The sequence below is a fragment of the Pezoporus occidentalis genome, unplaced genomic scaffold, assembly GCF_034315485.1.
Source record: "Pezoporus occidentalis ecotype Australia unplaced genomic scaffold, CSIRO_AGI_Poc_V1 ctg101, whole genome shotgun sequence".
Classification (NCBI taxonomy): domain Eukaryota; kingdom Metazoa; phylum Chordata; class Aves; order Psittaciformes; family Psittacidae; genus Pezoporus; species Pezoporus occidentalis.
This window is the reverse complement of record NW_026912791.1, coordinates 660,237-687,476: the sequence shown is the minus strand read 5'-3', so window position 1 is coordinate 687,476 and position 27,240 is coordinate 660,237. Positions and strand designations below refer to the sequence as shown.

Below are 27,240 nucleotides of genomic sequence, written 5' to 3'. Positions count from 1 at the left end.
ATCTGTAGTATTTTTATTCAGACAGTAAGCTCAATTATCTAGGCCTGCTTTTTTAACAGCCAAAATAGTGCCATACAGGAGCTTCTGTCTTGATAGAATAGCAGGCTTTAGCATTCCAGTTTTCTGTGTGTGTGTATACAAGCCATGATGACAGCCTTCCTGCCTTTCACAGCTAAACACAGAAGCAGCAGTACATTTTAAAACAAAAGTTGTGGTTTGTTCTTTAGGATTTCTGAATCATGCGTCTTATTCCTCTTAAAACATGCTGTAACAGCTTCAATGTCACTTGACTACACCCGTGGAAAGTATAGGCATGCTAAACTGTAATTGTAGACTGTACCATCCAGGTAGTTTTTGCTTTGAGGTTGCTGACATTTTTTTTAGTGGGATGAAGATCAAGTGCCAACATTAATTTCTGAGTTTCAAATTGGTGTTTTACTGTCTAGGTTTTAACTTAGTATGGGTTAACATAGTAGCAAAATGCACAGAAAAAATGTCGCCCATTTAGAGATTTATTGTCTTACACGTCCGTGATATATTTTCTGTATTTTTCTAGTACTCTACCTGCTTCTTGTTGTGGATATGTGAAACTGAGAAATCTTTCAGGCTGAGCTGTCATGATGAGATCAGCAGTTACAGTGGCAGGAGAGCTCTTGTACCGTAACACAGTTCAGAGTGCATGGTTAAGAAAACTTCCCCACTTATCCCTTCTACTCTTGTTCCTTGCACAAAGTTCACGACAGTTGAGGCTGTCTATGTTTATACCTTCTAGTCACAGCGACAAAAAAAGCTCCTTCAAATGCCCTGGAAGTTTGGCGTAAGGAGCACAACATTGAAGAATGTGTTGACATTCACATTGCCCCTCAACAGGTGAGAATTTCCTATCATGTCAAAGGATTTTCTCATACTGGGGGAATAAGAAGGAGCATGGTTGCCTTTTTCCATTGTATTCCAGTATCTTAATGGACCAAGAATGACTTTACTGATGCCAGTTTGGATTTCCTTACCCTGTTTCTGCTAATGTCACTAATTGTTTTTCTTCCCTATGTGATGAGAGGGGAATGGTTTGTAAGGTCCACTGTACTTTTAAGAACACAAAGGGGCAACTTCCAGCGCCTCTCTGATTGTGCTAGTAAAACACGATGGCCCAGTTGTTTCATCTATAGTCTTTCTATTTGAATGTTTATCCACAGCATTTCTTTGAAATGTTGAGTCTTCTGTGCTCTTTATTTGCCCATTATCACTTCTACTTACTTGCTGCATGTTGCTTTTATTTATAGTTGCTGTTAGTTTGTGGAGACAATTAATGTGTGATTACTTGTGTGGGAGAAATCAGCCCAAGTCCAAATCTGTCAACATATTTCTGATGATTGCTGAACCTCATTGGCCACAGGGCACTTAGTTGCCATGCAGGCACGTATCAATGGATAATAATTTCATCTGTGCAAATATTTTCCCTTTTTATGTTGCGCTGAGGAGCAAAGGAGATTCCATTTTGAAAGCATGTAAGTTGTGACTAGAATCCTCTCGTCTTGAAAACTAAATGATGCTTATCTAGTGTGTCCAAACATGAGACGACTAATAGTAGTGGTTACTATTTTCACTTTTAGGAATGCTTATGGGGTTCAGCATAAAAGTAGCAGGAGGGAGCTAAGTGCTGTAACTAGACAGGACACCTTTTTTGTCTTGCTTAATAAAACATACTTCCCTAAAAAATGTTTCTGTACAGCGATGTTGCTCACATACCCGAAGAGCCACAGTAGTGCAGATACCCAAGATTTAGTTTTTCAGAACCTTCCTGATGGCTTCAATTTCCACATCATACCTGCTTCTGGATGTCCTCACCAAAAAGCACTTGAGGCTGTGCTTTTTGATAGGGAAACTTCTGATGTTTTTACAATGAAACAGGTTCCAGATCTTTTTGGATACAACTTGAGCTCTGTTTTAAATTGTAGAGCCTCTCCTGTATGCCTGGGAGGAGCTTGTGCTCACTTTATCTTGGATAGTTGCAAAGACTGAACAATCAGCTCCTGTGTGTAGTATGTGTGGAGCTGGTGGCAAGTCACCAGCTTCATTTTTTGGTGAAGAGGTTGGATAGCTCAGGGGGTCTGCCTAGGCAGGGTGGAGAAATTAGCAACTCTCCCTTAATTTACGCTCTTCTTTCTCCTAATAGTCTACCTGAAGGTAGCAACTTTATCATTTATTGTATTGTAGGACTCTGATGCTTGTACTTGTTTTTAGGGCAGGGCACTGTGATAGGCAACTCGGGTGGGTGGGGAGGATTTTGTGGGGTTTTGTTTGTTTTCCCAAGTGTTAATTTACATTTGTGGATTGAGTTCCTTCCCTCTGATAATTTGTTTAGGGAATGGAGAAGAGCATACTTTATGAAACTTATAAATGAGTATGACCAGCCTCCAAACTCACACCTGTATCATTACTAGATACAGAGAATGTGCTAAAAAATGAGTGCTTTCTGGATTAAATTTTGCTGGTTTATCTCATTGTCCTTATGCTGAGGATAGTAGCATGAAGATCTGAATTTGTCCTTGAGCAAAAAAGGCTGGACCTGTCTGTAAGAGCTGTAAATACTTAACTTGTTTACAACCAGAGGAAATATTTTTCTTTCTTTTTTTTCCAGAAACTCTGCAGTAGCTTGGATTTCTTTTTTTCTTCCCAATTAGCTCCTTTCTGCGCATTTAATTTTTAAGCGCTGATTTTATTAAATATTTCTGGAAGTTTCTCTGCATTTTAAGGAAAACAGGATTAGCATAAGCATCACTAATTATAAAACAGATTCAGCCCTTCAAGTGAAAAGTTGCAGGATTAGTTTTCCCAGCAGGATAAAGTATAGCACAGTAAGGGAAAGCCGCGGTAAAAAGAGCTACATGCTATCAGCTTTCTTTTCAGTCAAAGAATTTAAATTTTTCTCTGAAGTTTTCCATTGATGTTATTTATGAAAGAAAAGAGATGGTTATATGTTTTCATACAAATTACAACCCTTTTGGGATTTGTTGCATTGTGGATTTTGAAATGTGAACCGCTTTCTAATACATCAAAACTAGTCTTCACACTTGTTTCTGACAGACCTTCTAATGTATTGAAAATACCAGTTTTTGGAAGATACTACCAAAGCAGAGAGAAGATACAGTACTTCACTTGAGGAACTTGTGGTTTATAGCATGATTAGAAGAGACAGAGCTGTTGCTTTGAGGTCCATTTCACTAGTTTCTTTCCCATATTTCAGTTTATACAGTTAAACTTCCTTTTTTTTAAAAAAAAACAACCAAAAAACCTCATGTATTCTTAACATTAAAATTCCACAGCAGCATAAGAACAGATGGATGTGGCAAAATTGTAATTGAATCTAACCTGGTTGTTTGTAATTTAAGTATCTTGAATATTCTTGATTTATCTAGTGGAAATAAAAAATAAAAATACTTCTGTGACAAGAGATGATGCATTGCTATATGACAATAAATTAAAAAAATGATGAAAATCTTTTATAGAAAAGAGTTGCAGTATCAAAAGATTGCTGTAATATGCGAGAGTAGATTTTAATCTTGAGCTTCTAAACAGTGATCCATCTCAACCTTTGTTTATACAGTCATTTTGTAAGCACTTTTCATATTAAAGCATAGTTGAATTTTGTCTTTATTGTAAAGTGCTGCAAACATTTGGTGGTTATGGGTACAGTAGCATGCTTATTCATCTCAATTTCAGTCTTCTGGTTTTATTTGAGGGGAAGCCTTTTCTGACTGTACAAGAATTGCATGGTTTTAATTTGATCAATGCTTGTCTTTCAGTATGAAACACTGACATACAGTTATGTGTATTCAAGGAAAACTATGGATGTGATGCATGTGTCTTCTCCACCCTCTGCCCCCCTTTTTTTTGTTTTTGTTTTAAATCCATTGCTGTTCTGATGCTTTTTTTGTCCCCTGCACACCCTTGACCTCACTTTTGCTCATATGGCTACTCCTGAAATGGGAAACAAGATGAAACACTTGATCCTGATGGCAGCTGCTCTCAGTAACACCATCTCCTTTAGGAACATTTGCAGTATCTTCAGAACCTGCTCAAGGAGGAAGGCTGATTCACTGGAGCCTAGAAGCAGAGAAGAGGTGTCAAAGCCTGCCTACACAGGCTACATTAAGCCTACACAACAAAGCCAGTGTCAAGGCTACATACAGAGGCACAATTTTTACTGCCTCTTCTGTTGCTGATGTGGGAACAGTAAAATGTGGATGTTTACATGGTTAAATGAGGAGGTTGCAAAGTGTTATGCAGTCTGTCTGCTTCTCTGGAACACCTGGCATGCTTATTTAAGGCACGTCTCTGCTGGCACCAGTAGCTGAACCTGAATGTTAAAGTTGTCCTCACTCAACCTTCATGCCTGAGAAGTGGAGCTGATGGAGAGGCAGCATTCTCGTATGCTCTTCTATTCCCAGATGTAGATGAGAGAAAGTTAAGGGAAAATCACAGCTCTGACAAGCAGGCAACTTTCCAAGCAGGACAGGTCTTGACTTGTATTGACTTAATCATCCCTCTCAGGTGGGAGGCCACTCTCTTCCCTCAACAGCCCTAGCTTGTGGTGTTCAATATGCCATGTTCTACTTCTTGAGTGTTGTAGTCTTGATTCTTTTGTCTTCTCTCCTGTCACTGAGTGGACTAGGTCATTGTATTTGCATTTGGAGTAGCATGCTAGACATCGAGTGCATTTGCTGAATTTTTAGCCTGTGTCTCTTCTAAGGCAGACTCAGGGATGTCTGCTGCACTCCATTAAGCTGAATATGTACTGTCATGTAATGCTAATGCTACTGCTTCCTGATAAGAGTGTGATTTGAGTCTTTTGTAGATATATTGTCAGTGCAGTGAGCTTTAAAGCCTTTTCCAGAATTGATGGAGCTGATACCATTTGGCTGCCTGTATTGCAGACATTTTTTTCCTCCTTATAATTGATTCTGTGGTGAATATTTGGCTTATAAAAATCCTCCCTTACTAAGATTTTCCTGTCAGTAGTACCTCAAGTTCCCATTTATTCTTTGTGTGCTTGCTCCAGTTGCTTGCTTGGCTTAGAAGGTCATAGAGAAGCCACCTTTTAAAGCCATTAGCCACTCTGTCACTTGCTAGAGTTGTAGTAGTTGCTTTCTCCCAAAATAATAACCTTCAGAAAGTCTAAGAAGTCCATATAGCATATTGATACTCTTTCTATGTAGGAAAAAAGTCTTTCTAGACTCTGAAATAGATTTAGTTTCCAAACAGGGTCTGTCATCAAGGAATTCAAGGTAAAAGATGAAGCCAGAAGAAGGAAGCCCTAGGAATATCTGTGCTAAGGGGGCAAATGCCTTCTGCGCTGCAAAGCACTATGCTGGACTGCCTCACCACTCTTGTCAAGCCACAGTGGAATCTGATGCTGTCTTCTTGCCCTGTCCATGAAAGAAGGAAAAGTAGCAGCATTCATGCTCTGCAGAGAAGGGGCAAACAGGAGGGGGAGAGGAATGCATGCCATAATTGCTTCCAGATGATTTCCTTTTTTTCCTTTTTTTTTTTTTTCCCAGCATTCTCTGCTTTTAGCTCCCAGGTGGAGTGAACATTTGTATGCATGAGCATCCTGGTACATGGGGAAGATGTCTTTTTGTTGTATTTAGTTATTTATGTTGCCATTAGGAAGCGTAAGCAACTTACTCCTTGTGTGTGCCAGGGAACAGTCTGCTCACACACACTCTGGTAATGCCTGTGCCAGGGGAGGTGGTTTTCAGACTGTTTCTGCCATCATCACAGACGAAGGTTACTCTGGTGAGGGATGAAAAATTCCTGTGGGTGGTGCAGCTGTAACCAGAAGAGGCACGAAGGTTACCCCTGGGGATTTCTGCAACAAATTATTTTTGTAAATAGTTCATAGGGAATAGACTTCTGGAATAATCACTCAGTAAAGCAGAGCACTTAAGGACATACTTAATTGCGTTGTTTAAATGAGGGCGTAGGTGTGGTTTCTTCTTTGTATCTCTGTTTGTCTTCTGAAAAAGTACAGTCTATGGTTCAAATATATTTTTAATTTATATTGTTACCTTCTCCACCCCCTCTTCTGAGGTCGTATCAGTGCTTGGAACTTTCAGAAGCTGTCTGGTTAAGTTACTACCTTTGTGAAAACTTGTATGTTTCTAGAAAGATCCTGGTTAGACACACCCAGAATATTAGCTTCAATTTGTCCAGATTTAGAGAGGGGTCTCATTCTCTTTGTTGTGGATTCAACATTTCTTTTGTCTGTGGCACTTGCTGTGTGCTAGTAGCATTCACACAGTTTTGATGACCTTTCTGTATTTTCAGATGTCCTGAAGAGAACTCAGGCCTAAAGTCTGTAGGTAACAGGGACTTACCTTTTATAAGGGATTTACCTGAATAAATATATATGTATTTAATATGGAATTACTGCTGGCAGCAGGGTTTCCTGCTCTACAGCACTTGGGGGTGGGGTGGGGGGGGGAAGCTATATGTTTTATTCTTCCTTACTTTTGCTTTCATGAATAGAGTGTTGGGGAAAAAAAGTAAACTTGCCAACGAGGCAGGAAATCTGAGATTCGATGGTTTAGCTTAAATACATCTTTCCTATTACCATTTCAAGTAATAATCATTAGTGTAAACAGAAAGAGGCTTGGATATGAGCTGTGTTCTATATGAAAGTGCGTGTAGTTTTTTCTATTGTGACAAAACAACAAAGTTGAATTTGAAGCCCTTCTGTGACATACCTTAGTGAAACCATCTCAGGATGCTTTTTGGATTTCTCCCCCCCCCCCCCCCCCTTCTTTTTCCTGAAGGGGGCTTGTTTAGAGGCTGAATATTGAAGCACCCTATGAAAAGCAGCATAAGGAGAATTCATCTTTTAGGGCTTAGCTGGGGAGTATGCATCTCCCTTCAAGTTTGAAAGGAGGTTACTTGAGCATTAATCCAGGTTTCATGCCAAGTGAATCACTTTATCTAGAGGTGCACGGTTTGAAAAAGTCAAATCTCGTAACACCACTTGAATTTCAAAGGTGTATTGAGTTATTGACTCCTCCATAGTTCAAGTTCGAATGATTGTGTTGATAGGTCTCTTGCAGTACTTATGAGCAGTAGATGTGATCTGGTTTTTAAGTTTTAGAAAAAGCGGCAATTCAGGCTAGAAACAACAGGCTGATAATTTTATTATTTATAACATTTAATATAGAGAACAGCACGTAAGGAGATACTATGTAACCTTAGCTTTTTCAATCAGTTGCTGGTTTAATTCTTGACTCATAACAGGGGCTGCTTTTTGAGAAGAGTATTATAACTACTTTGTTCTATTTCTTGTTACAAAAAGAAGTTTGGTTCCTGTCAGTATTCTAGGGCAGTAGAAATTGGAAAGATATACAACGAAGATAGCTTCACAAGATTAAGTTGTATGTGGGCAAGTTTAGATAAGGCAGATGGTATGTAGAGAGGGAAAAAAGCCTTTGGACTTTGAAACATTACTTCTCTGCTTGGAGTCACAAAGGACTGGCCTAAACATGTCTGGTTTGTTTTGTTTTGTTTTTTCCTGAACTGTAAACAGCACAACCCCTTGGTGTGATTGTGCTTGTGTTGAGATGCGTTCTTGTGTACCTAATTCTGCTGCTGTGCAAGGGTAAGGTAACAGTGTGTTAAGCCACTTTGTCCTTGTTTAAAAGTCTCTGCAGAGTAGGAAAGCTATGTGGCTTTAACTGTACCATTATCATTGAAGCCAGTCACTTCCTATATTTAGACTATGTTTATGGATGGATATAGGTACATGTATGTTCTTGATGACTTGTCCTAAAAACCAGTTTGAAACGTAATGCTTGCTTGTTATGGGTGAAGTTTGAATTGCTAAGAAAAAGCTCGGCCTAGGCACCTGAGGGACGCTCTTGTCCCCCACGGTTCCAGGAGTGCCCCCAGATGCTCCTGCAGAGGAAATACCTGATTGCAAGATACAGGGAGTTAATGAAAGGACTGGGTGCGTTAAGAGGCTAATCTTGAGGAGCTGCTGCTTGCTTTCCTTGTTACCTGGTAGATTTCTAGCCTTTTGAATGTCTGCGGTTTTAAATATCTGTAGTTGCTTTTCCCTTTGTTCTTCCCTGTAGGTTTTTTTTTTTTTAATGGCTTGGCCTCTCTACAGACATAATTCGGTGGTTACTTTGATATCATTCCAAAATTTAAATTAAATTTTAAATATAGTTGTAAAGTAAATGCTAGTTTTCACATTTTATTTTGCCATTTATATTAACTGACTCTACAATTATTGGGTGAAATAATGTGCTACAGAGTTCTATGTGTATCTGTGCAAACTAAATGATGTTCAAATTTCTTAATTGTCACTGTTGCAGATTTAGTAAGGCAACTGTTGCTGATTGAGAATGCATTTGTTGGGATGTAATATTTACCACTTTCATCCTACAACAGTTTCGTTCTTTTGATTGCATAGCTTGTGGGGTTTTTTATGAATGTGATCTCCTTTCACTGAAATCTTCTAGGGTTAGTTGCAAATGGCAGACATTGTCATCCTCCAGAAATCTCAGTCAGATTACTTGCAAAGCTTCTGGAATATAGTTTGATGTAAAGAATTGTCCCCAGATACAGAAATTATGTTGCAAAGTAAGCTTTCCCTGGAAGGAGGACTGTGTAACAAAATGGACAATCAGCAAGTCTTTCTCTAGACTTTAAGAGCTAGAATGCTGGGAAAGATAGATGTGAATATATTATTATCTGGGGTTAAAAGAAGCTAGTAAGGAGATTTGAAGGTATTCAGAAATACTATTTCTGAAATATTTTGTACACCAGCATTAAAAGGGGTTTGGGTAGGCTTTCCTGGACAAAGTATCATATTTCCCAATTCAGCTTTTACCTCCAGTTGTAGTGAGCAATACCACTCTTCAGTCATGGCCTAGGAGGAGTCCAGATTTCATCTCAGCTTCCTCAGTGGCAGTGCATCAACCTGCCTGGCTAGCTCTTCACATACCATACATTTACAGCCTAGAAGAGCTCTAGTAGTCGGTATCAGGTTCAGTGGGTTTGAAGTGTGAGTTCCTGTGGACAGAGACCATTCATAGGAAGAGAAATGTACTTAGACAGTTCCTTAACGTACATGCCAAGATGTTTTGTTATCCCCACTATAATGGGCAGTAAAACTCAGAAAATGGACCGGAAAGACTGAGTAGCGGCCTTGAAAACAACATTTTTAAAATGTCTGACAGATCAAAACCAATCTCTTCAGATAATAGGGCAGATGAGAACCCTTTTAGAACTCAAAAGGCCTCAGTTACCACGGTCTATTTGGACAGGGCTGATGAATAGGCAGGTGGGACCAAGCTAGGTGTGAGAGCAGGCAGAATTGGGACGGACTTTGAGCACTGATACAGAGAACAAGAAATGAAGTTTACACCTGATCCTTGGGTGGGGTAAGATAGGTGATGTGCCAATGCCTCTCACTGCCATGTATGTACAGGAAGAACAATCTGTAGCTACTCTCCGTTGGAGATGGCATCTCATTTATTACTGTAGGGACAAAGATTACATGGGTCCCTGAAGGCCTGCTGCTTGCTGGTGACTGCTCAGCTGGACAAGCCTTGGGCCTTTCAGCCATACCTGGAATATCCAGTGAATGGTCAGAATGCCATTTTCCTGAACACCATGCACATGGAGTACTCAAGGAGCATATGCCTGCCAAGTGGATTTAGGCCCTAGATTTCTCTTCCTAGAGGGAAAGGGATTGGCGAACATCCTCTAAGGCATTTTAGTCACCTGGGAGGTTTAATGAAAATTTACATCTCTCTACCTTAATAAACAAAAGTAATTATATCATTTTATGTGTAATTTAGTGAGTAATGTAGATTAAGAAGATAACTTTGAGAGAAAGAGTTTGAGATTGCAGGAAGCTTGTTAAAGTGCTATTATGTTTTGGATTTTGTTGTTTTTTTTTCTCCTTTGGCTTATCATAGATAATGCAGCAAACGTAATGTTCCTGATGGCCAGAAGCAAGAAAAAATTAATGGATACACTGGGCATTTTACCAGTGAAACAGAATAGCTTTTCCTAGAATAGGTTAACTGGCATTATTAAAGGAGCTATATTAAAAATAATTCATAACATTTATTTCTGTATTTGTTTGAAAAGATAGTCAGTTGTAATATCAGTGTGTAGAACAGAAGATGACACTGCTGTATTGCTAATAATATGGGGACCAACTTTATAATCCATATGATCTGAAATATGCGACAATCTGTTTCACCTACCTGCATTACAGTTTTGCTAAGGCTTGGCTTTGAATGCAGCTTCTTCCCATCTGCACTGAATGCTGAGGTTAAAGATTCTGAAGCCAATTATTCTTTTCTCTGCCTTTTGAGTGTCAGCCTACAAAAGTATGCTGTTTTCTTGTAAGAAAGTCAGCAGTGAAGGCAGTCTGTGCAGCTCTATAAACTGGAAGTTGTTCCTTTGCCAGAATCTGAGTAATAGAAGTTTGCATGCCGATATTTTCACAGTAGCTAGGTATGTTGCTGTTAGCCTTAAAATAACTGTTGAAAAATGATCGCCCATCTCATTGCACTACCTAATGGAAATTCAGGGCTGTAAGGGGAGGGCACGGTCATTTGCTTTTGCAGTTCTCCTCGGCTGAAATGGAGTGTTGGAGACAAATGACTTGTCAGGACAAAATGCACTCACTAAAGTAGAGTTAGCAGCCATGCCAGTCAAAAAGCAAGAAGACAAAAGTAAAGCAGTTGTTTCTAGTTCAGAACCTGAATTGCTGCAGGACTTTCTGAATAAGTAAATAGCAGCAGCAATTATGATTGCATCTTTGGTCCTTCTGCTCCAGCAGATACATTTAATCACTTCTGATGTGGTTTCACAGAGTGCAAGAGTTAAAGTAGTCATTTTACAAATGACAAAGACAAGTGAAGGTTTGGAAGGTAGCAAAGGGTGTTATTTCTTGCTGACCTGATAGACTTGGGTGTAGGTTTGTTCAGTTTTTTTTAAGGAGTTGTAAGGTTTTGTACCTCTTTGCTGCCAATTCTAGTTGGTAATAGCTGCTATCCTGCTAATAGAACTTCATGATAATTTGGCTCTTAAAAATTGCTTCTATCTCTTTAAGGCATTAGAGCATCGTATCCATGGGCAAAATAGTTTGAACACTGTCAGCTGAAGCACTGTCATGTGTTTTGTGAATCAAATGCAAATTCAGATCTGTAAAGATTTTTAATCTTTTCTGAGCTGCTTTGTGAAAAGAGGATGATTTGACCCAATGCTCAAAATGCAGTAAACAAGAACAAATAATAAACAAGAACACATAATAAAGTATGTGGACAGCACCAAATGCATCCTAATGGTAACATGATTAGATTATTGAGAAAAATGAACTACCTCATTTTCTTATCACTTGCCCTTTCCTCTTACCTTTCTCACTGCTGCTTTTCTGCTTTTTTTTATTGAAGGCACCACTGTTGTCTTCCTTGCATAATTCACATTGCAGTAAGATGCTCAACAGTACTCCAGTGACTTAGATTTCTCTTATAGATAGGTTGTAAATTCTTTTCAGTATAACTCACTGTATTGCTTTCTGCCTAAAAAAAAATAAATCTCTATAGCAATGAGTGTGGAAGTTGCTAGAGAGGGTACACTTAGGAATGCGTATTTGGAAATACTAATCTGTGGGTTTATTCTACTCTGAAGTATTCTGAACAGATGTTGCTGAGAAAATAGGCTTTTTTACAGGTATTTGTCTAGCGTTTTTAATAGCTGAAGATCAAATGCTGTTAATTCAGTGTATAAATGACAACTAGGAACTTAAGCATCTGACCTCAGGGCTTCTTTACTGATGTCTCTGGCCTCCAGCAGGTTACTTAACTTTTCTGAATCTAATCCTACACAGAAATTGTTATATTTATTCAAAATCAGTCTGATTGTAATTCTGTCACCAGTACTGTTTTTTACTAAATGTTATGGAGAAAGGTGCCAAAGTCCTTGTTCATGTGTGAAGCACTCTGTCCATAACAAGAATATATTCCTACTTGCTTAGAATTTAGAGATGGCTTAAGCACTAAAGTACCTATATTTTCCAAACCCACACTTTTAATATTAATATCTTAATATTTTATAAATAGGTTGTTGTAAAACATTGTCTGCATTGTAAAAGGAAAATAAAATTTTTGACACTATCTCTGTGAGACTGTTACAGACTGAGGTATTTTGGAAATAAAAATTCTAAATTTTTAGCTGCTTGATTATTTAAAAAGATGCTTAGTGTTAATTTGGTTTTCATAGTGTCCTAAAAGTGAAACGGGTTTATGCTGCAGGGCACAGTATTAACTGTAGGTGTGCAGAATAGCGATAAAGCCATGTTTAAAAGCAGTAGAGTAAGAGACAGCAAGCTTTTGCTGATATGACACTGTTTTACTGCTAAGTATGTACCGTTGTTCTTGGAGTTACTCATATATATGTATCCTTAAAGGTTAAATATCTGAAACAAATATGACATGGATGGAAGCAAATACCCAATTAAAGGTTTTGTATGAAGTCAGAATTTAGCACAACTTGCTAGAAATTACTTATGTCTTACAGTTTCTGACAAACCTGGCTGCACAGGCTGCCAAGAAAAGAATAGCTTCTGAGATAGAGCATGGCAAATCCATGTGATCTTAAGGTCCTTGGGAAGTTTTATTTGTTGTAAAGGCAATGGGAACATTGTAACCTGGGTCATTTCCAGTTTTAATCAAACTTTTTCACTCCCCCGCAGCAAGTAGGAGTCATGTCAAAGTCAGTTTGCATGGAGATGTGGATAAACAAATGTTTGTCGTGCTGCCCTCTCATCCGGTGTGCTGGATCTCTATCAGAAAAACCATTTGCTGACAAGAAGTTGAAACAGCTAGCCGTCATTGCTCTGGGAAGGGAGGTGAGAGGAAGAGCAACGTTTAAGCAGCAATGGAAATTCACAGCAGGAGAACATGGAGAGTTATTTAATGTCATCCTTAAAAGCACAGATATAGTGAAAAAAATTGTGCAGGCAGTTGCGCCTACTAGGCTCAGTCCCACAGTGATCAACATGGTCCTAGTTAGGAAATATGCTTAGTTTAGGAGTCAACCATACTGCAGAGCTTAACGCAACCCTTGAAGATGGGTGACGTGCTGAGAACCGTGCAGCTAAGATCAGAGCACTCCCCTAGTGAGATGAAACTAGTGCTCCCTGAATTAAACCCTGGTACTTCACACACTGAAACAGGTTCATTTTCAGTGTGTGAAGTGTCTACCGCTTTGGCCCTGTGCTGAAGGTGTATATCTGAGGGAGCAATATTGGAAAATGAAGTAGCTTTCTTTTGCTTGAATTATACAATTTATTATTTTATTTTTTCAATATTTGAGAGTAAGATATATATTCTGGGGAAAACCAAAATAAATTTGTGAATTGAAAGCATACGTGGCATGAATTTTGGAAAGATGAGTTCCTGTGTCTTATTTTGTCACTGAGTACACTCCTTCGGAGCCATGAGCGGAGCCTGCATACATACACGTATTTGTATGGAAGAGGATGAGGTTATTATATGCAGCCATGGTGATCCTGACATTCAGCTTATCTCCACATTATGAAATTTGATCACAGTGTTTTTTTTTCTCAGATGTCATTCAGTAATTTAGCATTTAGTCCTGGAAGATATTTTACTTGATCCTTTGTGCTGCTTTCTTACAGAAGGTACCAAGTACAAGCTTGTTTTGGAGACTTTACATTAACTGGCTTGTCTCTTTTAGTCTCTCCTTGAAGTACAGGTGATACCCAGTGTTATGAGGTGTTTCACAACGCAAAGGTTAGAAAGACAGATGAGAGAAATGTTCTGTTTTAATTTTGTGCTAATAATTTAATTCCATCAATCTGGATTTGGTATTGCTGATGAGGAACTTGCTTGGTTAGACAGTTGACGTCTTCTTAGATGATATGTAACTCTTATTTCAACCACCCTCAATCCCTGTCATTGTCTGTCTTAAAAAGGAAAATAAATATTACTGTGTCTCTGTGGATGTTGTGTGAAAGATGGAGCAAACTAGAATCCACTTCTTCTGCTGTCCCTGGAGGTGGCTTCCATGGTTAAGCAACTAGTACCTTTCCTTAACCTGTGAGGTTTTAAGTGGCCTTCCTGTCATCTGACTAATAAATACGGTAATAACTTAAGGAAATTTGACTTGCTCTAATTGTTGAAAATAGAAGGAAATGGGATTCTTAAGAATCTGAAATACATACTGTAGCAGGTTCTAAATCCCTCTGGTCTGCCAAAGCTGTTTAATACAGCCAGGAACTGATCCAAAGTTTAAATCTGGATGAGCAAAAAAATTCTCCAAAAGCAAGTCTGCAATGCAAAGATAGGATGCTTATGCTCTTTTTCCTCTGCGTAAAAATGTGTATCTATTAAAAAAAAAACAACAAAACAGGTCACTTCTTTCTAAATTAAGTATAAGTAGTATCTACTGTGTTTCTCAGAATTCATAGAATCATAGATTCTGTAATTCCAGGTTGTAATTTTGAATTTAAAGTATATGTCAGCAATTTTTACAAGTCAATGAATTGATATCAAATGTAGCAGGTTTTTAAACTGGGGGTCTTTGGCATGCAAGGTGAGTACTAGAACAAAAAAAAATGAAAGGCAAATATTTGGAAAAGTATGTTGAAAGGCATGAACCCCTAGGTGTGAAACACTTTAAACATTAACCTGAAAAAGTAGTCATGGCTTCCCCTTGGGTTTTATGTTCTGGTTTTTATTATTATCTTTTTTTTTGTACAATTTGACAAGATGGCACAGTAATCTTGTCAGCAATTTTTAAAAATTTGAGATAAAGTGGAAGATTTCTTAGCAAGGGGGGTGGTGGTTTTGCAACAGATTTGTTAAAATAGGGTGGTTGTGTAGCTCATGAATGAACAGGGTGTTCTGCTGCCTTTGGTTATAGAAACTAGCTTGTGCCTTTTTTCTTTTCATTTATGTGAGGAGTCATCTTACGGAGTAGGGTAATGCTGTCTTGGAACATTTTTAAGTATTGCTAGTTTGATCGAGTACAATATGTCAAGTACGATGCTGCTTTAGCCTGAATTGAATTCCATGTATGTATATCAGTTCAGTACCTAGAGATGAATGTTAATATTGTGGGAGCTGTGTAGAGTCCTCTGATTATTGATTCTGACATTTATTCACGCTGCTTCTGATGACAAAGGTGGCATGTGTTACAGATAATGGAATCGCATCCTTTTAGTTTGAAAACAAACCAAACCCAAACATGCCCACAAACAGCCTTGGAAGCCAGACAAATGCTACTAGATGATCTTATTCTTGTTTTATTTGTAAAAGTAAGGAATTATGAGTGGGTCAGATGATTCCTCCTCTCTTCACAGTTGTATGTTTTCTTGTGATAACATGCTGTCATACCAGATCTTGTGTTTACAAATCTAAGCTAATGTTTAAGAACATTGCTGGGGAGTCATGTGTCTCCACTGATGAAGTTTGCTTCACAGCAGATCTTTTTTTCCTGAATCCAGTGTGTCAGTGACATGCTTGTTGTACGTATTATTAAAAATCAGAACAAAACAAAAAACTTACATCAGGTACAATAATTAGAATTATTTGTAACAAATATATTTTGAATAATTTTTCACAGGGAGTTTTCAGGTTGAACAGTATACTTCAAGATTCAGTTCCTTTTTGGTACTTATTTTCTGCTATGTCTGTCTGCTGATAAAACCAGAGGATTTGCTTGAAGGGAGTTTTCCTTACTTTCAAATAAGTGTTGAAGTTCAGTTTTGCCTAGACATCACTCCTTTTATCAAATGTGGGACTCTTATTCTTTGCCAGGATAAATAAACACACCCCATTAAAGTTGGGGCAATGGCACTTTTACTAGTGGAAGATGGGGCCCTAAGTGTGTTTGCTTTTTTCGATTCACTTTGTTGTTACTGCCTGTGTTGTAAGTAAATTTACTTTGCCACATGCTGTCTTTGCTTCATCTAACTCCATGGTAGTTGCAGATGTCATGTCTTTTCTGGTAAGCAGCAGAGGAGGTGAGCTCTAGGACATCTTTCTTATTTTCCAGCCTGTCCTTTAACTGATTTCAAAGGTAGATCAATTCATTTAATCTTATGCTGCTTTTCAGCTTTCATTTCTTAATTTCAAAGAGACTTAAGGAAACAAATATTGAAACATAAGAAGGAGAGCTGTAGGAAAAGTAGCTTCTGATACTATTGAAACTGTCTTTGAGCTTCTCTGAAGACAGGTTTCACATCCTTGCTAGTGCTGAAAACAGACCAGATTCCAAATCACTTTTGCACATAATCACTCCCTTTCTTTACGGTGGTGTTTTTCCTACTTGTGAGGGATGGTGCAGCTCTTTAGTTTTTCAATGTTTTGAAGTAGGACCTGTTTTTCTAGTTCTTCTGGTGAGTTAAATATAGCATACTTCTAAAATCACTAAAATAAAAGGCACCTCTGTCTATTGATTTATTAATATGTAAAAAAATCGCTATTGTTAGTAATGGCGGATAGCTTTGTAGGTCCTTTTTTAAGGTCGGACACTGAAAGTTGAAAATGGATGGAAGCAAATTTTTTTTTCAGTAATGAACTGAAATTTCTAAGTCTGAAGGAAGTTTGAGGATAAGAGTATGCATCGATTACAGAATGAATTAGGAGCTGGTACATGTAACGAGAAAAGCAAAAAATCAGATTCTGACTATTGTCACAGGTATTACTCATGATCTTCTTGGTGTATCTGAAGTAACAATTGTATTCAGTATTTTCCTGAACTCATTTTTAGCATTTCATCCAAAATTATTTCCTACTTAGCACACAGTCCAATGTTAATTCACAAGTTATACTTTTTTCTATTAGATTTTTGTGCATTAGTGACGTGTGTTCTCTCTAATTTAGTGTATTTGGCATCTGTAATATCAGGAAAATAAATTGTTAGCTTGTTTTGGGGAGAGGAAAAAATATTAAAGTCTTTTTTTTTTCCTAATTTTAGGGTCTACTTACAGTGTGCTGTCCATAATGCCTTCTGATTCTGAAAGCAGCAGTTCTCTGAGTAGCATTGGTGAGTAAAGTATTAACCTTTGATTAATTAATGAGTGTGTCTTTTGGTAGCTGGGAGAACCAGATTTTAAGGTTGCCTTTGGAAAGGCTAAACGGATTCTGGTCATAAAATAAAAGAAGTTGAACTATAAGGTGCAACCATGCATCTTCATCCGGAAAGAGTATACCCATTTTGTGTGGTGCTAGTTAACCCATTTCATGGCTGTATGTAGTTGTTGCCAATAAAACCTGTTACAGATGTGAAAGTAGTAGTCAGAGTCAAAAACATCATAGAAATTAAAAAATATTATTAGCTAAGGTCATAGCCTTTTAAACTTTAGGATGTTCCTGCAAGCTTCAACCCTTTTTTTTCACTGCATGCAGTGAATTGCTTTATCTTTTCTGTTTTTAAAGTCATCGTGAAAGGCAAAATACTATAACAAAAACTGAAAGTAAAAGAAATGTGGACAAAACACCTCTAAGAACAAGCTGTATTAGCTGTCAGCTTTTCTCTTCTTTACTTAAATATTTAATGTACTTAACCATTTAATTAACTTCTACTATGGAATCCATGTAAAAGTCATTTGCCTTGGATTGGGTATGTAGGTTCTTGCATATTTAAAGTTCCAATGTTGTGTCAGGCGTCTGTAGACTTCCCTGACAGCACCAGGCAAGTCAGTTATCTAAGGATGTGAGTAGACATATGTTGCAGTCGTTGAGTTGAACTTTTAACTTCAGCATGCAGGAACAAGATTTTAGGATTGACTGAACTATTTGCTGAAAATATGGGAAGCTGTGACATGTTAGCTTGATTTTTATCAAGATCACGCTTGTATGCTATTACCTGACGGAAGAGTATGATTTAATTTGCTATGAACAGATTGGGGCTGGTAATAGGAAGAAAAAAGGTCCTAAATTTTTAGGACAGTCAGACTCAAAAAGTAACCTTCCAAAGAAGGAAGTTGTTCTAAGATAAAATCCAGTAAGTTTGTGGGATAATTGAATGAAGTGATAGCTGAGACAGGATATAATCTAGGTGGTCCTTTCAAGTTCCATGTTCCTTATTTTAAAAAGGAAAGGTACGCTTAACACTCCACATCCTCCCCTCCCCCTTCCCAATGCTTGTAACTTTTTGAATGCACTGTGTCCGACCTTTTATAATTTTCTAAGTGGAGGTAGGTAGATGAACAGCTAGTATTTGACATCACAAAGAAGAATTCTGCTTTAACAGTGACCACTTGCAAGCTACAGGTACATGGCCTCTATTGTATTGATTTCTTGTAGCATAGTGCCTTATGCAAGTGCAGGATCCCTCTTTCTGAACACTTTTATTTAGAGTTTGGTATGTTACTTCCGAGACATCCATTATTCCCATCATTACATATAAGTCAGAACTTAATTTTTGCTAAACAATGTTCTGTTCATGTTTTAAAATATCAAAGTGCATATTGAATTCTGATCTGTGTATTTTACCTGAAGGGCTGTCCTTGAAAGTGTTTTATGTCTTTAGTGTGTGCAGCGATCAAAGTTATTTATAACCTTAAAAATAAGTGATCAGCTATTAAACAAAACTTGTGATCTGGTATTCTCCATAGTTTTGTTTTATTTGATGATTAAAGTGAGTTAGGTATTTAATATTTAATACATTAACAGCCAGAGGAATTCTTCGTTTGAAGTTGGCATTTTTGTTTTATAGTCCGGTTATAAATTTGTTATTCATGAATATAATTTTTTTTTCCTGACAATTTTCTCTCCCTCACATCTTGTTTTGCAAGAGATAATATTTTTAATGTGATCTACTATCAACAGCAAAATTTCTTGGCCTAATAATGAACATATCCTAATAGACATGTTTGCAAGTCACTTCAAAGTTGCAGTCAGATTATTTTAATGCTGCCTAATTTTGTTGAATGACAAACCATCATAACTGAAACTGTTTGCATGCCAGCTCCCCGAAGGCTTCATATGACTTCTTTGAATGGAATCCTAACAAATACTGAGTTGCTATAGCGTTTCAGGAATTTTGCATACATCTTGCCCCTGCTCCATCCCCATCTCATTGGAATGCATTTTCATAAGGGTAATTCTGTGTAGTGGAAATGGTAAATTTAGCCTGTGAAATGAATGTATCGGTGAAAAAAATAGCTCATGGTTTGGAGGCATTGTAAACTTTGGAATATGTTGAGCTTGACATTGATATTTATATGTACACATGTATATAAAGGAATATTTTCATTTCCTTACACAAACCTTCCGCATGAGCCAGATAAGGGATCTATTTTATTATTCCTGAGTTCTAAACGCTGTTTTTCATTAATATTTAACACATTTTTTATTTCTGGTCTACCTTGCTTTTGTTTGTCAAGTAGCTCAGATTCGCATTAGGCACATTTGACCTTTCAGAAGAAATGAGAAAGGTATTGGGGCCACTAATTAAGCCCAGATAAAGAAGCAAAGAGTAAATCTTAGCATCTGTCTGATTAGGGAAAGATAATACAATTTTTCGTTTGTATGAACTATGGAGTCTTTGAACTCCATAGTTCATAAAAGTAACTAGAGATGGATATGTTCATGTGCTTCATCTTAACCTTAATCACCCTAGCCGTTGTTGGAGATGGCTTCTGCTACCTGCGTTGTTAATTAAATGAGCTTTTTTCTGAAATGCTTCCAAGTAAGCCAGGATGTTGTGAAATTGAGATGACTGTATGTATTCTAAGCTATCCTGGTTTCTGAGTTAATTTATGAAGCTGATGTATGTAACAATGTGCTTTTTGTCCAGACCCTGGTATAAGAACTAAGCTTGAATAGTACAAAGGCAACTGTTTTTTAAAATGTAGTTCTAAGAAAATATGTGCTCAGTCTCAGTCAAATAAATAAAACATGGTGTTAGGATTTGGAAAGAAAGAGGGAAAGATGAGAGAACATAATTTTATCACTATCTAAACCTGTGGTGTGCCCCATTATTTGTGCTTCTGATTCTCTCATTGAAAGAGAAGAGGGCAGCAAGCATGGAGAGCAGTGGCGTGGATGAACAGTTATGGAGCAGCTTCTGTACAGGGACCAACTGGATATGCTGGAGTTATCTCAGTCTTCAGTAATGTCATAGTCCTAATATAAGAAGAGAACAAGGAGTGATGTAACTTGCGTAACATGACTCATAGGAGAATTCAGGGCTAGTCTATCCTGGGTATTGTGTTGTCATTCAAGCTTTTTTTCTCTTTCCTTGCTTAGATGGACTCACAGGGCATAAGGGGCACAAGAATGAACTTCCAGCCTCATCTGCAGGTGATAGAATAAGCAGTTGAGTGGAAGCCAGTTTTCCTACCTGTGTGGCAGCCTTGGAGAAGAAACTCCACTTCATACATTTATCTCCCTTGACCATAGGTGTATCTGCCTTTTTTCTTCCATGTCTGTATGTAAATAAAAATACAGTTATTGCTCTTTTTAGGTTTTTCTTGTGTATTTCCCTCACTATTCAAAATTGGTTTAGATGACAATATTTTTTTTTCTTCCCCCAATACTTTCTTCCTTTTCATTTCCCATGTATTAATAAAAGTCATGCTACATATTTAAAATAGGTAGCTCTGGTGGTACTGAGGGCAAATAATCAGTTATTTCCAAAAGAGGTACAATATAAACTGCTGTAATCCCACCATTGTGCTTCAGCTCCACCTTCTTCTCTCCAAAGGAAAACAAACGCTCATTAAATTGTCACGCGCTCTCTGTATTTCCTTTCTCTTTGCTCTTGAGTAATGACAAAGATTTTTGTGTGTAAATAGAAGCATCCTACATCTGCCCACTCCCAGTGCCCGGCAGACTCTTTGAATGGAGCTACAATCCCACGTCTGTGACATCAGAATAATTATTTATGGAGATTCAGTGCCTGGTGTGCCAAGCATGGAACAACAGTGTCACTTAGGATAGAAACCAGTAACACAGCTGTATGTGACAGTCACTGGCTAGTCTCCCACTTGACTGGTCATGATAACAGAAAGGAAAAGAATGCAGAATAAAGATTCCCTTTGAAAAAAAAAGGGAAAAAAAAAGTGCCAGTTTTTATAGTGCACTCACTCCTCTGATGTTTATCATTTTGAAGATAAATGTTCACCAAGCAGTGCACTGAACTTACATGACATAGTCATGGGCAACTGGCTCTAGATGATCCTTCCTGAACAGGAGGGTTGGACCAGATGTTCTTTCTGAATTCTAGCAGATAGTTTGCTGGACTTGTAAGGAAAGATGGAAGGGCTGTGTTTTGAAAGATTATCTGCAGAAAATGATGTATCAATCAAGTATCGCCTTACTTATGCAATACTTCAGCCTGAAATCAAATTTGTTTGCTATGGAGAGTAGTCACAGAAGATCCGTGTTAGTTTCTGTGCATTTCTTGGTTGTCTACTTCCAATTTCCATCTCTTACATTTATACTTTCTCTTTTCTTACAAAATAAGTCTTCTTCCATCCTTTTCACAGTAGCTGTGTAAATTATTATTCTGGCCCATGTCACATAAAAAAAACCCTTTGTGAATTGACTTAAAAGGATATGTTTCAAGACTTGCGATACCCAATCTTACTTTCACAGCCTTCAGTAAGGCATTACTGACCTAAGATGTATGGTGCCATGACAGGATTATAGAATTGAGCTATTTTTTACCCTAGTACCATAATGAAACTTCGGTTTTCCTTCAGTGCTTTAAAAATGTAATTCTTCCTCCCCTCTTGAATACACTTTCTTTTTCTTTTTTTTTTCTCTTTTTTTTTTTCCTTTTTTTTTTCCTTGAGAGACAGAGATGTTGTTTAATAGAAACCAGCAACTTGCATGCAGGAGTGAGGGTATAGCTCTGGGGAATAGCCTCTGTTATGTTTTTTCATGATGAGTTTTTAACAGAAAGGCGTTGCATACTCTTACGTTCTTTGAAAATGTACTGAGATCCTAATGAGTGGTTTTGGAATGGAAGAGGCCTTCTGTTTTTCCACATGTATAATTTCCTTCTTTCCATAGCCAGATCTCTTTGCATTGTTTTGATTACAGCTATCAGTCTTGTAACTTCTTCACTCCACATTGCATATCACCACCTTTAAAAGAGTCTATTATTGTTCCAGCTGTTCAGTTCTTTGCAAATGGCATCACTTTTTCAGTCATAAGTGTTTTTAATTCTTCTTCACTGTTCATATCCCAGTACTGCCTTTTCCTATGGAATTTACATACCAGTCTATAACAAACATGACAATTGTCACTACAATTTTATGACACTGCAGTCTGAGGTGGTGAGGTATGTGTCCCCACCAGGTTTGTCCAACTTTGACTTGAACTGACAGTATCTCCTTGCTTAATGCTTAGTTTATCAGTTTGACAGCCTATTTACAAGTCGTTTTTCCACTAATTGCAATTCAGGTAACTCAATCTGAGAGCCTTGATTCTTAATCCAGAGCAAAACATTACCCTCTCATCAGATAATAATTGTTTCCCAGATATATGCAGTCTTTCATTCCCCCTTGTCATGTTGACTGTTTTTTGACAACTGTCCTTTTATGTTGTTGTGATTTCAGTTTATTGCTTCACACTTTCTACAGCTGTGTATAATAAAGTAATTGTTTCCACTGTTCATAGGAAGAGCTAAGTTGCAGGTGTGGTTTATGACACCCTTTCAAAGATAAACACTCTTTCTTTGTCCAAAAGAGTGATTTAATTTTTTTCCTCCTGACAGCCTATAGGAATCTCTTGTTGTATTTTTTGCCTTTTTTAACATAAAATTTATACTTAGTAAAGATACCTCACCAGTTAACACACAGGACAAAGGAACAAGTAACAATATTACACCTGCTGAAAGGCCACAAATGAAAAAAGGTACTAGGAACACTACTGGTACACCACATCAGAGTTCTGTACTGCAATGATTGCCGTCAGTGTTCTACCTTCTTGCCAATCAGTGTCTCTATTCAGCAGTAATTTTCTTATAAAATTTGGCCTCGATGATTGAATTAAACCTTTCTAAAATACGTTTATTTCCTATGTAATTTTCTTGTCCTCTGACCTGAATAATACCTCTTTGATTTGCTGGAAGTAAGACTTTTTAAGTTCGGAAATAAACACCTTCTTCCACAAACTTAAAGGAACTTCACTCTCTTTCTATGTTATTCTGTTCATGAATCACATAGATGTGTCTATGATTGATCCTTAATTTCTGTATGTAATTTTTAGTATGTTTATTAATCAGCCATCTTAAGTAATAAGCACTCTAAGTAACTTTAAAATATTATCACTAATTTCTATGGTGTCCATTTCTAGGCAGTTGTGGGTTGACAGGTAGCCATGCAGTGTTCTCTCAACTCCTGTTAACTTAGGAAGTACCAAAGAATTATTCAGTGGCTGTGATGCCCTCATTTAAAAACAACAGCAGTAAGAACAAAAAAGTTAACTTTGCTGATGTGTACTGATAAAGAAGGAGTTTTTTAACGTTTCCTGTAATGAATCAGTTTGACTTGCTTCTTGGTCTCTGAAGGCTTCTGCATACAAAGGGCTTGAGAACCACTAATGGATAGCTGACCACTTCATGGTATTTTATTTGCTGTAATACCTTAGCATTTTGCAGCTCTCTGGAGCTTCAGCTGTGTTTTCCTTGGTCATGGTAACAGATTTTACTCTCTATTGTATTTTAGCTCAGCAAAGTTTTTGAATTGACATACCTGCCCCTTCCCCCCCCCCCCCCACTGTTTTTCAGTAATAGGTTGTAGATTTTTCTTCCATGTTAATCTTTCTGGAACCACTGTTCAGTTCCTTCTAAAATCTCAAACTTACTGAGCTTCAAAGTTTGTTTTACATGTTGTTAGGTTTGTTTATCTTGTTATATTCCGCATTAAAACAAATACTGAAGTGCTACCCATTCTTTTGTCCTTGCATGTTACATGATCCTCACTGCTTTCATAACCTATTAGGTTTTCTGTCACTCAGATGAAACTGTTTCAACAGTTCAGTATTTTACCTTTCTCAGTTTCTTTTCCTGAGTGAACTGCTGCTTGTTCTTACTAACATTTTATTTCACCTGCATGCAGTTCCATTCTGTGCTCTCCACTATTTCAAGACCACTTCTAAAGGCATATCCAAGTAAATGTATCTAAATGGTAACTTCTGATATGTAATCCTGTTCTAGTCCTCATAAATTATTAAAAGAAAGTAAATATTTCAGTACACATTTTCCTACAGCAGCATAAGTCTTTACTTCCCATTGCTTCCTGAGCTTCATGAGAAATCCTGCTGGTCATACTTTGCAATACGTTTTCCAAGTCTTTTTCAACTTTTTCTGTCATGATTTACAAGGCCATAAAGAAATAATACCCTGAGCATCCTTGTTGATTTTATTTTTTCTCAAAGAAAGCAGTGAAAAAGGCTTTACTGTACAATGAATAGCCTCCTGTTTGCATGCAAGAATTGGCACAAATTCATACAGCAGTTTAAAAAAATCACTATAAAATTGAGGCATTCTGTTAGTTTGTAACATATTGCCTTTTGAATTAATTTGAATCTGTCATACAAGTGCATTTCACAAAAGGTAATGAGTTTATTATAATTCAAAATATATTAATGGCATTTCTTAAAAGTAGCTGTTTATGCATTGTTACCCATTTTCCCACCTCAACATTCTATTAATTCAACATTATGATACACCTTGGTCTGCTTAACAACTTTCCCAGCTCTGTTTCTCTTTAAATGTTCTCTTTTTTTTTTTTTTTAATTCCTTAAAAAAAGAATGAAACTAACTGAACAGTGGTTTCTGTGTGGCTGTATTATCTCTTCTATTGCTGATCATCAGAGTAATCAGTAAGAATCGTATTAGGTATGTACTACAATAGTAAATCTTTGTGGTTTCTGTGAAGTCCAGTATTTGGACTATAATTACGGAAGATATGATTTCTCCAGCTTCTGTTTTTAAGGCTTTTCTTTTATAGATGTATGATGTAAATTCTGCAAAATCTTGCTTTGGACTAATTCAGCGCTTGCTCAGGACTTAATGTTTGCAAAACAAAATGTGTTTTGCCCACATGACCAACCTTGCTGTCAGCTCTTTCAGGAGTTGGTGGCGTGCTGCTTCCCTGGAGGCTGGCCAGGGAAGTGACTTCCATATGGCTGCCTTCTTGGAGCCCAAATGCAGCTTATGTGAAAAATGAGTTCCGAGGCTCACTGAAGCAGATGAACGAGTTGCACCTGGCAGGACATGCAGTAAATACATTTTCACAAATCCAGGTTGTCTGAGAAAGGGGGTGTAATTAGGATAATAGAGATTTAGCCTTTCAGCTTGTACGTTTTGAGACAGTCTCACTAGTTAAAGGCAGAAAGGAAATACTGTTGTGTAAAATATTCAGTCAGATGGAGAAGACTGCGAAGCTTGGAAGCACAGGTCACTTTCCTTCTACTGCCTCAGGATGCCAGATGCAATAAAAGGGTTTTTTAGCATTCAGTTGTAAAAGCCCCTTTAAAGGAAATGGAGAGTATTGGATTTTTCTGATGAAAGAGGAGTTTACTGAAGTTGTTCCTTTTTTTTTTTTTTTTTTTTGAATGGATATCCACAAATCTGATTTAACATTTATGAGACCTTATGTACAACTATTGAAAATGCAAGACTGTTAGTAAACCAAGCACTGATAAACTTTTTGGCAAGTATAAGAGGGGAATATCTGGATCATACTGATCTGTGTTTTTACAGCACTTACAAGGCATTCATCTTTTTTCTTTTATTATGCTTTGACAACAATTACCATTGCGCATGAGATGAAAATATTTGTTGATGTAAAAAGTGTCAAAAATAAACTTTTCTGTTTCTAAGAGAAATGGCTTCACATTAGTTGAGAAAGCTTCTTTCATAAGGCTAATTAGCCTGTCTATCTAAAGCAGTTTTGTCTTGCTTGGCACAGTTTAGAGACAGCGCACAAGCTTTCTCCTTGCCTGAAGAAGATTGACGTTGTCAAAGCTAGGGGGCGAGGAGAGGTGGAGGAGGAGAGGGGTATAATTCTTGCCTCCTTCCACTGTGTTTTAGATTTCCAGAGCAGCCATTGTGTGCTTTTGTAGGACTTATGCAGCAGACAGGAGCAGACACATTGTCCATGGAACTGGTACTAGAGTTAACAATGATGTTAGTGATGGACTGTTATTAATCCAGCGCCTTTTCCTCAATGTAAAGCACACCAGCATTCTTGATTTATCTCCTTTATACCCTTCTTCCTCTTGTGCCCCTCACATCCTGTTTAACTGGGCTCACAAACAGCCCCAGGATGACATATAAGCTTTTGAATATCTCTGTAAGGATGAGAAGGGGACCTTTTCAGTGTTATCCATATTCTGATTTATCAGTTCAAGTGAGAAGATGTGCAGGTTACCACTGAATTTACCCAAGACCATGCAGCCTATCAGTATCTCAGGTTTGTCTGCCTTTACCTTTTTTTTTTTTTTGTTTTGTTTATGAAATTCCCCACTCACTGATCTAAGGCAAATTGTATCTTGGCTGCATCCAAAAAAAGTGTGGCCAGCAGGTTGAGGGAGGTGATTTTGCCCCTTGCTTTGCTCTGGTGAGACTTCACCTCCAGTACTGGCTTTAGTCCACCTGATACCTGAGGACTGGAGTCCTCAGTACAGGAAAGATAATGGACCTCTTGGACAGGGCCACAAAAATGAGCAGGGGGCTGGAGCACCTCTTCTATGAGGAAAGGCTGAGGGAGTTGGGGTTGTTCAGCCTGGAGAAGAGAATACTCTGGGGAGATGTTATTGAGGCCTTTCAGTTCTTACAAGGGGCCTATAAGAAAGATGGGGAGAGACATTTTAGCAGGGCCTGTTGCAATAGGGTGCGGGGTAATGGTTTTAAACTAAAAAAGAAGATTCAGGCTGGATGTGAGGAAAAAGTTTTTTACCATGATAATGGTAAAATACTGGAGCCAGGTTGCCCAGAGAGGTGCTTCATCCCTGTAGACATTAAAGGCCAGGTTCTGAGCAGCTTAACCTAGTTGAAGATGTCCCTGCTCACTGCAGGGGGGTTGAACTAGATGATCTTTGAAGGTCCCTTCCAACCCAAACTATTCTATGATTTTATGATTCTATGATTCTATTCCAAATGGATATATGTTCTGACTTCTTTTATCTGTCCATTTAGGTTTTTTTTCCTATTTATTCCCTCCTGTATAATGAGCCTAGG

General features: G+C 37.7%; 1 protein-coding gene across 6 annotated transcripts in view; it reads left to right on the top strand.

Moving 5' to 3' along the window:
- Positions 1–27,240, top strand: part of DLG5 (discs large MAGUK scaffold protein 5) — a 110,890-nt gene that overhangs the window by 24,134 nt on the left and 59,516 nt on the right. For all 6 annotated transcript variants that reach the window (XM_062612954.1, XM_062612936.1, XM_062612918.1 and 3 more), the window contains exon 2: positions 17,014–17,082. In XM_062612954.1, the coding sequence (XP_062468938.1) occupies positions 17,014–17,082 (69 nt within the window). The remainder of the gene's footprint in view (positions 1–17,013; positions 17,083–27,240) is intronic.